We start from the raw sequence: 13,694 nt of genomic DNA on the forward strand, positions 1-13,694 counted from the left end.
GCCAGGAGCTGATGGGGCCAGGAGCTGATGGAGCCAGGAGCTGATGGGGCCAGGAGCTGATGGAGCCAGGAGCTGATGGGGGCTGGAGCTGATGGAGCCAGGAGCTGATAGGGCCAGGAGCTGATGGGGACTGGAGCTGATGCGGCCGGAACTGGCTCTCAGTTGCATCCTTCCTCCTCCTGTCCCCTCTCAGTGGCCCCTACCCACAAATCACCAGCCAATTTCCCACAAGTTAAGGAAGAATTGCAGATACTCAGGCTTGTTATTCCACATCAATTTGCACCAGCGCAAATACTGGTTAGCGCTGAATTTCTGATTACATTCATGAGGGCTTTAATCACTTTTGATCCTTATGTATTTCCCTCATTGCTGAGCAGGTAGGGCTGATTTGGGGGCGTTGGAAGCTCGGCCTTGCCTCTCCCCGTGAGCTCTGATTACCCTGCTGCTGCAGAACCTTCTAGCCCTCATTTGCTGTTTAACCCGGGACTCGGGTGGGTAGCTCCCTCTGCCAGCTAACCTGCTCTACTCGAAGTAGGGTGAGGGATGGGGGTGCCCAGGAGTGAAAAACACAAACAGAAATGGTGGTTGAGGTTCCCGTGAATCTAAAGAGAAATGTAGGGTGGCCTTCAGTCAGTGGTTTTAGAATCCTGCAACCAGCAGAGCATTGCCTCCTGGAGAGACGGGGGCATCGGCACCGGCCTGGGAGCTCCTGCCTGGAGCCCCAGGAGTGGGCCCCAGGCCTGTCTGTCTGCTCAGTTCATGGCTGTGCGTCATACAGAGTCTGAAGCAGGACTTCTCTGGTCCTCACATGCCTTACCTGAGAAGTGGGAGGACTGACAGGAGGTTATTCCATCCCGCCTCAGTTCCTGTCCCAGGTTGTTCTACCTGTCAGCTTCCCTTCCGACACTGCCACTGGCTGCTCACCTGTACACCTGTCTGCACACTGGCATCTTGCTCTCCTGCACACCTGGGCCCAAGTCCACACTGCAGTACCCAGCGCCTTCCTCCAGCCCCCAGACTTCCACCTGAATCCCAGCCCCTTTAGTGTCCGGACCCCTCTCCTCAGTGGTTCCCCAGACCCAGGAACACGACAGGGATGGCACTCAGGTGAAGGGTGGCCGTACCTGGTACCTTCCCTGGTTGCATGCAGCACCTTCCAGCCGCCCTGGCAGAAGGCTCCATCCTACTCAGTCAAGGCCCACGCCTCACCTGCCCACAGCTGAGTGGCCACGGAGCTGGGCTTCAGAGCCAGGTCCATCGAGCACCCAGGCCAACCTTTCTCCATGACACAAAGGGACACTGAGGCAAACCGCTGGGCCAGGCCATCCAAAGGCCGTCATCCGAGACGCTCAGAATCCACTGGCAGTGGCGAGTCCACTCCAGACAGACTGTGACAACTGTATTTAGGGACCTCCTGTCCTCCAGGCCCCCTTCCTCCTCCTACTCTCCTGCTCCCCCCCCAGTCTCCACTGCACATGGACCTGGGGCTCAGGAAGGTCCAAGGCCCAGGCCCGCTTCCACCTGCCCCTTCAACACACACACACACACACACACACCCTGCCCTTTGTAGGTGCCAGGCCTGTCCTTCCTCCTCCCTCTCCTCACTTCCTGCCCCCCACTCCTCTTCGAGGGCGCCCTGGCCCCTCTTCTGCTGCAGGTGCAGCTGGCCAGCTATTTGTGCAGGTCTCAGACAGTAAAGGAGGCCCCGCCGTGGGTGCCTGCATTTTCTGCTCCACTACCCTTTGTAACTTCATCTAGTGACAGCGTTCCCTGACATCACGTGCTGCCTCGGCCCGGGGAACGCTCCCTCTGCTGACGCTGGCAGCTGTGGCTGTTGTGCAGACCTGACTACAGAAAAGCAGCTTGAAAGGGCCATGGAGGTGCCAGCCCCTGACAGAGCTGGGTGGGGCCGGCAGGCCGGGCAACGGAGGCGGGCATCCTGCGGGCTGCCAGGTGGTGGCGGGGACGCGTGCAGGTGTGATCACTGAACAGCCTCGTGCCCAGGGGGCATCTCTGAGCCAGAACAGGGTGGTCCATCCCCTCCCAGCAGGACACAGCCCTGGCTCAGCATTTGTTCTCCGAATAGACTCTTCTATCCAAGTGGCCCTGCCCTTCCAGGACTCACAGATGGGAGGATCCACTCCCGTCTCAGGAAGGGCAGGGCCACACCACTGTTGCCATGGCAACCAGGCCACTGAGTGGGGGGTCCAGACCCTGCAAGGTGGGCCTCTCCCTCCAAGGCCACAAGGATTTCACTCAGGAGCTCACACTCATGTCATATGTGTCCCAGCCGCCCCCATCTTTGTCCTCTAACACGTTTCTGGAAAGACCAGGACATGCCAGCCCTATGCTGTCTGCCCTCATCGCTCTCAGAGTTCTTCTTTGACTTCCGTTTTGGCCAGTCCCTGCAAAGGGCATCTCTATCCCCTGTCCTCCTCCCCTGTGTCCTGTCCCTCCTCTGGTTAACTGGAAGCTGGCGGGCTCTCCATGGCCGTGTGACGAATCGGATCCCTAGGGACCTCCCTGGGAAGCCACCTCCCTGGATCCTGTCCAGTACATCTCCCTTCGCCCTCCCTGGTGGCCTGGCAGTTCCTAAAGGCCTCAGGTCCGCGCTACGGCAAACCTGCTTCGGAGGGCGAGCTTCAGGCCTTGTGTGACTGGGCCATTTTCCGTGAGGTCCCTGCGGTGCAGGCGTGACCTGAGAAGTCCTCAGCCACCCGCCCAACTTCCCGGGAAACAGTACCCCCAGCCGCAGCACACTTCCTTCTGCCGGAGGTCAGGTGTCATTTCCCCTTCCGAGGGCCACGGTGCTAGAATGTTCTATCAGGTGCTTCCTGTCTTTCTGCTTTCCAAGTCTGAATACCAGAGGGGTTGGGGTGTCAGCCACTCAGGTCAGCAATGTGAACGAGCCCTGGAAGGGTCAGCTCATCCCGACGGGCATCCAGGCTCAGGCCTAAGAGAAGCTGGTTGTTGGGATTCTGTGGTCCCTTTCATCATGTGCTGTGCTGCCGTCTGCGATGACAATTCTTTAGCCCTTGAGGGGTTTTGCCCATATGGGAGCTGAACTCTCCCCCCTCTCTCTTTCCCAGTTGGATCCTAAGCGCCTGAAGAAGCAACTTCCCAAGATCCTGAAGCTTCTGAAACCAGAAGACCGGATCCTGATCGTGGGGACCACCAAGCGGCCCTTCGACGCAGAACTCCACTCCTTCTGCAAAGTTTACCAGAAAATCATCCTGCTTCCCAGACCAGACTACGCCTCCAGATACGGCAAGTACCCCGAGGCCTTTCCGGGCCCCTGCGGCTGGCCTGCAGGTGTGACGCTGATCAGAGTAGTCACAGCAGGTAGATCTTTGTCCCTGGACCCACAGTGAGATGCAGGACTGTGACCACAAACTGATGGAGGCTTGGTGTTAGAGCTCTGGCCTTGCATGTGGGAGACACGGGTTCAACTCCCGGCTAGGCCCAGAAACCCCTCTGTGCTTCCTTCTCTCCACATCCCCAAAGCCTCCCGCCCCTAGCCGCTCCTCCCTGGGGTCTGTCTCACTAATTACCACCTTTATCACAGGTCTCCACCCTAGACCCAGTGTCTTCTCAGGCGGGCCCGCTCATGTCTGCAAGTGTTTCAGGAATTCCAGGCTATCGAGGGTCAGAAACACATCCGGATCACATCACCCAACTCTTGAGGTTTTGTGAAATCTCAAAGGAAAAAAAAATGGAGGAATAGTATTTGGGGAACTTTGGGAGTGCTGGCTAAGATGGGAATCCACTTGAGATGTTAAAAGAAGATGGCTGAGGGCCAAAGACCTGACTCTTTACAAACTGGAGAGAGTGGGGGTCAGTCCAATGAGGTGAGAAGAACATGGAACACAGCACGTGGCTTGAAGGACACCTGTGTCACTGCCAGCACCCCTGCTGTCCAGCCAAGTCCACCCACGAGGGGCAGAGCGGAGCTGGCCTCCCCGGGATTTTCAGGGACTGGTTTTGGAGTAAGAGCACTTGCTCTTTCTTCTGAGGTGGCCTCTGGTGGACTCAAGCCTCCAGCCCTTTGGTCAGCAGCCAGGCCTGCTAGCCATCACACTGCCAGGGCCTCCTCTGCTGCCCAGTACGTCCACTTCCTGACCCTCTTTGTTCCTGCATAGCCCGTCAGGGCCTCCGCCGGGTCCCCCCGCTTTCCTGGGCCCGAGGTCCCGCTCCCTGTGGGCCGCTTGCCTCCTGGGCCACATTCTCTTCCTTATCCACTCTGACTTCTGTCTGAGGGCCCAGGGCAGCTGCTTATGAGTCAGGAGCCCCTAAGACGTGGTTTTATAAAAGTAGTAGACACTAATGTGTTAAAAGTCCATCAGTCTAGTTCACCAGACATGAGAGAAAAGTAAGCCTGATCCTTTCCCACTCTCCATGTGGGCAAGGATGACTCCTTCCCACAGCTCCACCCCCCCCCCAGGGGTGCATGACCCCCCAGAGGTCACCAGAGGCCCATGTATCTGAGGGGGTCTAGACCAAGAGTCTACATGAAGACCAAGCTTTACACATTTTAAACAGCATGCCGTGTGCATGGAGTCCATGCTGTATAAGTGGTCAGCGTAGTCAGGGGTCAGTTTAAAGGGCCCACATGTCAACATGCAGTATACATGGTCAGTATGCTACAGTTACATGCTCTACACATGGTCAACGTGCGATGTACCTGCAGCGTACTATGTACACAGTCAGTGTGCAAAGCACACGGTCAGCACGGCAGCACGTCACATACATGGGCAGCGTGCTGTGTACACCATCAGCACGGTACATCCATGGTCAGTGCGCCCTGTATGTGCTCAGCGTGATAGCTACAGATAGATGTAAGGTCCTCATGGTACACACATGTTCACCGTACTAAACACACAGTGATGGAGAAAGATACATGATAAACACATCGATGTGCAAAATACACAGGCATCATGCTGTACGGGACGTACATGGTCAGTGTGATGTGTACTCAGGCACCATGCTATACACACAGTCGACACAGGACATACATGGTCAGTGTGATGTGTACACAGGGGTCATGCTGTACACACAGTCGACACAGGACGTACATGGTCAGTGTGATGTGTACATGGCATCATGCTGTTACACACAGTCGACACGGAACGTACATGGTCAGTGTGCTCTGTACACGGCATCTTGCTGTACACACAATCGACAAGGGATGTACATGGTCAGTGTGATGTGTACACGGGGGTCATGCTGTACACAAAGTCGACACAGGACGTACATGGTCAGTGCGATGTGTACATGGCACCATGCTGTTATACACAGTCGACACAGAACGTACATGGTCTCAGTGTGCTCTGTACACGGCATCTTGCTGTACACACAATCGACAAGGGATGTACATGGTCAGTGTGATGTGTACACGGGGGTCATGCTGTACACACAGTCACCACGGGACATACATGGTCAGTGTGCTCTGTACATGTTCAGTATGTTATCTGTATTTCTAGACATCTCTGTATATACATGGTCAGCATACATACGCGCATTCAGTCAGCATGCTTTGTGTGTGGTCCACATGGTACGTATGTATACAACATGCTATATGCATAGTCAATGTTCTGTACTGTATGTATGACAGTCAATGCTCCGCGTACATGGTCACCATGTCAGCATGTGCCCTCTTGGCCAGTGTGCTGTCTACACAGTCAGGTCTGTGCATGGTCAGCCTTACAGATACACAGATCTGTGCAGCCGGCATGCACTGGACACGGTCAACAGCCTTCTGCATAGTCAACGAGAGCAAGAGGAAGAGGAGAAATCCTTCGTTAGAGTTTGGACTCGTCCTCAGAGCCAAACCCACTGTTTCGGAGAAGTTGGGCGAGCCTCCCCAGCGCCGGGACTGTCTGCGGGGTGCAGCCTCCTTTACGTTCCCCACCTTCTGCAGGTGCTCACCTGTCACAGCCACTGCCCCCGCACACTCGGTACAGGACAGACATGGTTTTCTAAACGTGCTCTGATGTCAAGTGTGAGAGCTGATTTTGCCTGTAAAGCTAAGCATCAGGTATAACATTATTAGTCATTACCATGATGTCGCTGCATTTTAAGTGAACCTGCTCCATCATCTCAGAGCCCACTCTGCACACGGACAACTGAGCACGTGCCCAGGGTCTCCATCAGCCTGTGTTTGTCGACGGTCGTTGGCAACAGTAAGGAGAGTCAAAAGGCTCTTACCTCAAGGGCACTGAGCCAGGCTGTGGGGGAGAGGGCGTGGGAGTCCCCTCTGAATCCATAAACAGAAACTTAATAAGCAACTGTGATCACCAAAGAAGCATCCATTGAACTCCTGCTGGAAAAGAGTATTGAACCTACCATGGTCCACCAAGAGAACAAACAGGTCTGTCCTGGAGAAGGTGAAACCAAGCTGCTCTTTGGAGGCAAGGATTGTGAAGCTTCATCTCACATACTTGGGGAGCGTGGCCAACAGGGACCAGTCCTTGGAGAAGGACATCATGCTTGGAAGGATGGAAGGACAGCACAGGAGAGGAGACCCTGGATGAGATGATTGGTACAGTGACTGTGGCAAAGGGGCCAGGTGGGTCAGAGACGGTGACGTTGGCTAAGGACAGGGCAGGGGTCATAAGGTCGCTATGAGTCATAGTCTACTCGCCGGCACATAACCGCCACCGCCCCTTTGAGACTAGACTGTTCTGATTCACACAGCTCCTCTCTACAAACCCTCAGGGAGTCCTCATTTTGAAAGATGATGCTCTTCAAAGGCCCCACACTAAAGCCACACAAGCTGTGATTTCCTCCATCCATGACAGTCCCCAAGGATGTGTGGCCCCATAGGGAGTGTCTGGGTGTTTGTGTTCTGGCTGTAGATGACTGAGGGGTCATTCCATGGGAACACAGCCACGTTGGGGTGGGCAGGTGGTGTGTCACTTTCTTGCTGAGATGAGTGTGGCCTTGTGGTCACCCGCTCTGCTCTGTAGGTGACCATACTTTTTGTGTCTTCCCCCCCACCACCACCCCCAACTCAACAGTCCTCTGGAAAGAAATCATCCAGCAAAACGGAGGGGTCGTGACGAAATCTCTGAACATTAGCTGCCTAGCGAAGGTCACCGACGGCTTCACGCAGGGGCACATCGTCCAAGCGGTAAAGCAGGTGCTCTGTGACCAGAGGCTGAAGCATCAGACCAAGAAGCCCCTGGTGGCCGCGGAGTTCATCCGCAGCATGGCTGGAATGGAGCCCGTGTACCAGGAGGAGGAGGAGAGCTTCAAGGTGAGAGGGCGCCTTGAGGGCTCCGCCTTGGGTGCTGCTGTAACGAAACTCCACAGGCCTGAGACTTGGAAAGAGGGGTGTGGTCCCCCACCACACAGGAGACTGCCGTCCAAGCTTGGGGCGCGTCCTAGGGGAGGGCATTCCGTGTCGGCTCTGGGGGAGCACCTCTCCTTTCAGCTTTTGCCCCTCACTTCCTTGGGGATCTCTATGAGGAAATGTCTCTGCTTCTCTCTGTGTCTCAGCTGCTTTTAGTATCACTCGGGGGTGATTAGGTTTAGGACACACACACACACACTCTCTCATCGCTGGTGACATAGTGTGTTATATGTCACACTGCTAACTAGAAGGTCAGCAGTTCGAACCCTCCAGCCGCACCACAGAAGACAGCTCGGTTTTCTCCTCCCAAGATTTTAAACCTCAGAACCCTGATACACATCAGAACCCATCAGGTAGCAGTGGGGTTTGGGGCGACCCTGAGGCAGCATCATTAACACAACAAGGAAAACTTTATTCCCATCTGGGGCTCTCTCCACAGTCGAGGGGTCAGGACCCCACACATTTTAAGGAGTGGGCAGCCAAACTCCAGTCCAAAGCAGTGGACGAATCTCTGTGGCAGACACACATTTCATTCCCACGCCCCCTCCTGGCTGCCATGACCTTCACCTTTGCCAGAAGTTCATAGAATTTGGAAACTTTGATAAAAATGTTCCCTCCGTCAACCTGCCCAAAGCATGTGAGATGAAGTCTCCCACCCTTGCTCTTCAGGTCGCCCTGACTGCCCTTCTGAGTCCGGTCTTCTGGTGGCCCCGGTATGTGTGTGTTGTTCACCAACACAGGACTTCAAAGGCATCGCTAATGCTTCAGTCTTCCTCGTTCACGTCCCACTTTCACATGCACAGGAGACAGTTGACAACATCATGGCGTGGGGCATTAATACCTTAGTCCTTCTACTGACTTCTTTTGCCCTTTTTAACAGATCTTTTAAAGCAGAAATACAGACTGGAAAACCATGTCGGAGATGAGGGTGGCAAAGGAGAGGACAGGACTCAGATCCCTTGTCCATGGGTTGTACTCGACTCTATGACAACACGAGAAGCAAATGCCTGACCGGAGTACATGTGGCATAATTCACACACAGGACGTTGCTCACCCAGAGGCCTCTCTCCAATTTACCTTCACTAGTGGTTCTGGGGGAGGAAGCGGGACCATCTCCCCTATGGGATTTACTGTCTCAGAACCCTAGGGGTCAGCTCAGAGCCCGAGGGGAGAGTCAGCTCAGAACCTGAGGGGGTGTCAGCTCAGAGCCCGATGGGGGTCAGCTCAGAACCTGAGTGGGGTCAGCTCAGAACCTGAGGGGGGGGTCAGCTCAGAACCCGATGGGGGTCAGCTCAGAACCCTAGGGGTCAGCTTAGAACCTGAATGGGGTCAGCTCAGAACCCGATGGGGGTCAGCTCAGAACCCGATGGAGGTCAGCTCAGAACCTGAGGGGGTGAGCTCAGAACCTGAGTGGGGTCAGCTCAGAACCTGAGGGGGTCAGCTCAGAACCTGAGTGGGGTCAGCTCAGAACCTGAGGAGGTCAGCTCAGAACCTGAGTGGGGTCAGCTCAGAACCCGAGGGGGTCATCTTAGAACCCGAGGGGGGTTAGCTCAGAACCCTAGGGATCAGCTCAGAACCCGAGGGGAGTCAGCTCAGAGCCCTAGGTGTCAGCTCAGAACCCTAGGGGTCAGCTCAGAACCCTAGGGGTCAGCTCAGAACCTGAGGGAGGTCAACTCAGACCCTGAGGGAGGTCAACTCAGAACCCAAGGGGGTCAGCTCAGAACCTGAGGGGGTCAGCTCAGAACCCGAGGGGGTCATTTTAGAACCCAAGGGGGGTTAGCTCAGAACCCGATGGAGGTCAGCTCAGAACCCTAGGGGTCAGCTTAGAACCTGAGTGGGGTCAGCTCAGAACCCAATGGGGGTCAGCTCAGAACCCTAGGGGTGAGCTCAGAACCTGAGGGGGTGAGCTCAGAACCTGAGTGGCGTCAGCTCAGAACCCAAGGGGGTCAGCTCAGAACCTGAGGGGGTCAGCCCAGAACCCAAGGGGGGTTAGCTCAGAACCCTAGGGATCAGCTCAGAACCCGAGGGGAGTCAGCTCAGAGCCCTAGGTGTCAACTCAGAACCCTAGTGGTCAGCTCAGAACCCTAGGGGTCAGCTCAGAACCTGAGGGGGTCAGCTCAGACCCTGAGGGAGGTCAACTCAGAACCCAAGGGGGTCAGCTCAGAACCTGAGGGGGTCAGCTCAGAATGCAAGGGAGTCAGCTCAGAACCTGAGGGGGTCAGCTCAGAACCTGAGGGGGTCATCTCTGACTTGGTTCTGACTTAATGGTGCTGAGTTGAGTTGAAATGAACACAGTATGAGCCTGTACGGCCATCCATTCCTAATAGCTTTGTCTTTCTTTTTCCAAGTGTCCGGTGAATTGGCAGCATTTTCCTACGTTCCTCAATGTCTTATTTTATTTCAGAACTGGTATGCCAAAACCCCTCTGGGCAGGAAGCGAGTTTTAGCCCTAACAGGCAGTGAAGAAGAAAAGGATAAAGGGAAGCAGAAGGAAAAGGATAAAGGGAAACAGAAGGAAAAGGATAAAGGAAAACAGAAAGCAAAGGTGAAAAAGAAAAAGTAGCGTCCTCCTGGACCCACGGTGGAGCCGCTCTTGGGACAGGAGCGCCCCCTGCTCCGGAGAGGCTCAACACACACACACACACACACACACACACGTCGGAAGCAGTTGGAAACTGCAGCGTCCAGCAGATGCGGGCTCCGTCCGTCCCTGTGCGGCCTCACGGGGCCGTTAGCAGGCCCGGTCCCAGGCTGGCTGCCGTGACAGCTGACCCTGGGGCCCGACGTCATTCCTTGCCTCACACACAGTTTGTTGATAACCCGGATCCACACTTGACACTCTGCTGGCTTTCCAAGCTGATCACGTCACCAAATTTAGGGCATGATGTGAGAAGACATTGTAATGTGATGACTAGTAAGTAACCGGAGAACATCACCTCCTCCACTAGCTGTCTCTTCATCCATACATTCTGTGTAATACCGTGCACACAGCTGAATAAAGTGCTTGTTTGCTCTGTGAGGATACTTTATATCACAGAATAAAGCTGTTGGCCTTGAACTGAGTCAGTAATGTGGTTGCTGGAACTAGATTGGAACTTAGAAATGAATGGTTTTCAGCCTCCTCATCTTGAAGAAAGCAGCTTTGGCGGCATGCGGTGCTACACTGTGAACTGAAAGGTCAGTGGTTCAAATCCCACAGCTGCTTCTTGGGTTAAAGATGACAGTCTCCTCTCACTAAGGTTCACAGTCTCGGAGACCCAGTGGAGACTCACTGTGAGCTGGGAGAGTCATGACGGAAGCTGTTGTTGTTGGGCACGATTCACGGTGACCCTGTGAACAACAGTCCTGAGCCCTGTCCTGTCCTGCGCCGTCCTCACAATCTCCGACGCACTCAAGTCCATGGCTGCGGTCACTGTGTAAATCCAGCTGGTTGAGGCGGTGGGTTTTCGTTTTAAAGATGAGCAAGCCAGCCTAGAGTTGCAAACGTTCTTTTTGGTGCATAGAGAGAAAAAAGTAAGTGTCTGTTCTACATGTTGAAGGAATGGCACCCAGTGGCTGGATGGAGCACAGACAGGAACAGGGTCAGTGCAGGGAGGACAGCCCTAGGGGAGGAGTGAAATGGCAAGTTAGGTGTGTGGAGCGGGGCGTGCATCTGAGTCGGAGGCGAGAGGCTGCAGAGCCAAGACAAGGTCTCCATGCTGAGAGGCAGCACTCAAGCTGCCCCGCAGGGAAGGAGGGAGACGTGTCTGCACGCTTCCTGGTCCTGATCCTCAGGGCAGCCGCTTAACCTCCTTGTAGACCACTTCACTGGAGGGGTGGGCTCTGAGATCTGTGGAGAGGGTGCAATGGCTTGTCACATCCCGGAGCAAAGTGGGTGCCATGAGGGCCACGAATCACGTCAGAAAGGGTAAAATATGTTACAAAGGTTGAGCACAGAGCCATGTCTGAGCTCCACTCCATGAGTGCCCGATTTATGCCCAAGATAGTTTCTGTCACCCTTCTGGGAGTTTAGACCAATTCTGAAGCTGTGTGTATGTATCTCTGAAGCAATGTATATGTACCTCTTGACTAGAACTTTACACTTTACTGTGTGTGTGTGTGTGTGTGTGTGTGTGTGTGTGTGTGTGTGCATTCAATCTATATGTACACATGTCATTAGGTGTTGTGGAGTCAAGTACAACTCATAGCAACCCATGAACAACAGAGCTGAACAAAACAGAGCCCATTGCAGCACTCGCCATGTCAACCCATCTCGATGGGAGTCTGTCTTCCTTTTGCTTACCCTCCACCATTCCAAGCATGATATCCCTTTCCAAGGAATTCCAAGGAATATCCTCTCCCTGAAGCGTGCCCAACGCATGAGAGCTGAAGCTTTTCCATCTTTGCCTCTAAGGAGCATCCCAGCTTCACCTTTTCCAAGACATAGCTCTTCTCTTCTTGGCCGTCAATGGGGATGTTCAGCGCTCTTCTCCAACACCACAGCTCAAAGGCATCAATTCTTTTTCTTTCATCCTTGTTCATGATCCAGTTCTCAAATGCAAAGCAAGTAGTGGGAAAGATATGGCCTGAATCAGGAACACCTTAGTCTTTCAACTGACATCACTGCTCTTCAGTGTTTCGGAGAGGACTTGCCCAATGCAGTGCATCTCCTTGTCTCCTGATTGCTGCTATGTACACACATAGATCCCACTTTTTTATACAGACACTGCTATACTAGGTGCACTATTCTATCCCTTACACTCTTCTTAATAGCAAGTCTTAGATATGGTCTAACATCATCGGTGATAATCGGCCCTCGTGTTTCATTAACCACGTTCCAGTATCAATTGCTGTCAGTGACTCCGACTTGTGGTATATGAGGGTGGAGCTGGGCTCCACCGGGTTTTCAGGGGCTGGTTTTTGGAAGTGTGTCACTTGGCCTTCCTTCTAAGGCCACTCTGCTGGACACATCCTTGCAGCCTTTTCATTAATAGTCAAGTTTGTGAGCCATTTGCATCATTGGAGAATGCCAAAGCACCCCGCTTCGTGACTTTGTAAAAATCAGTCCCCAATCTGACGGGCAAGGATGTCAGTTTGAAGACTAAGGTGCACCTGATTCAGGCCACGGTGTTTTCAATCACTATTTATCTGTGAGCTGGACAGTGAATAAGGATGACGGAAGGAGTATTGATGCCTTTGAGCTGTGGTGTTGGAGAAGAGCACTGAACATTCCATAGACTTCCAAAAGAACAAGCAGATAAGGCCTGGTGCAGGTTTAAACGCCAGTGTCCCCCAGAAGGGAAAAGCAGTGCATCCTGAAACACCCATTTACAGACTTGGAGGTGGGGGGAGATGAGAGAGAGGGAGGGAGCATGAGAAGCAGTGCGTGTAGGGTAGGTGGGAGGAAGGACCTTGGGAAGAAAAGAGAGGCGGCCTCGTCTCACTGCCTCCAGTCGGTTCTGCTGGGGCCTGTGCTGGGCCTGGGCCATTATGTAACAATTAACAACTCCTGAGCTTGCTCTTAAGTGAAGGGGACAGTAATTAACATCATTAACCCTCATTAAGGGAGCACTGGTGCAGACTGGAATCTGGTTCAAGGTGCATTTCTCCGGTGGTTATGTGGCCAGGCCACCCTCAGGAACAGGGTGAGACCACGGCCTCCTGTTACACCCTCCTCCAAAGACACTGGACAGCCAGCCAGGCAGCACCTCTGTGAGCCTCTGTGCTCGGAAACAGAGTCAATCGCCCTGGGCACTCACACCGTGGGCTTGGGAGGAAGCCTGTAAGGCAGGACCCACTAGAGGAACTCGCAGCGTGTCTTGGAAAAGGGAGTTGACATGCTCCCCCGTCCCGCGGGCTACGGCTTATCAGGGGCCAGTTCCTGCAGAAGGCATCATGCATGGAAGAGCAGAAGGTCATGGAAGCGGAAGTTCCTCCAAGATGGGCGCAGAGAAGCTGAGATGGGACCCCCAGGGCCATGCGAGACCAGGTGGGGTCCCTACAGGCAGGAGCTGATGCAACAGCACCTAATGGTCTGTTCCGAGGGTATGTTCTGAGGGTATCTAAGTTGTCCACAGTCGATCAGTGGGGTGACTGAGCCAGTACCACCCAGGGTTATTCACCGACTTCCTAGAGGCCCCGCGAGCCCAGGCCACCGGGGGAAGCGACCTCTTTCGTCTCCAACAGTCCTCCCATTCTAGTTTCAGTGCTCTCAGAGCAGGCCTCAGTGACGCCAGCACGAACAGGAGTGGAGGGCATGAAGCCACACTGTCAGCCACCACCATGTCCCCAAGGGAAGCAGCTGGGAAAGGGAACAGGGCCCCGTGGGCGTCCAGTCTCCCTGCAGCCCCCACTGCCCCTTTAA

General features: G+C 54.2%; 1 protein-coding gene across 1 annotated transcript in view; it reads left to right on the plus strand.

Annotated features, from left to right (window-relative positions):
- The window catches only part of IQCA1 (IQ motif containing with AAA domain 1), a 135,706-nt gene extending 125,792 nt beyond the window's left edge, over nucleotides 1-9,914 (plus strand). Inside the window, exons 17-19 of the mRNA XM_006893518.1 lie at nucleotides 3,090-3,267; nucleotides 7,017-7,255; nucleotides 9,756-9,914. Of these exons, the coding sequence (XP_006893580.1) occupies nucleotides 3,090-3,267; nucleotides 7,017-7,255; nucleotides 9,756-9,914 (576 nt within the window). The remainder of the gene's footprint in view (nucleotides 1-3,089; nucleotides 3,268-7,016; nucleotides 7,256-9,755) is intronic.
- The last annotated feature ends 3,780 nt before the right edge of the window (nucleotides 9,915-13,694 follow it).

This window comes from Elephantulus edwardii, unplaced genomic scaffold (genome assembly GCF_000299155.1).
Source record: "Elephantulus edwardii isolate Elephantulus edwardi_28Jun2011 unplaced genomic scaffold, EleEdw1.0 scaffold00127, whole genome shotgun sequence".
In the NCBI taxonomy this organism is placed as follows: domain Eukaryota; kingdom Metazoa; phylum Chordata; class Mammalia; order Macroscelidea; family Macroscelididae; genus Elephantulus; species Elephantulus edwardii.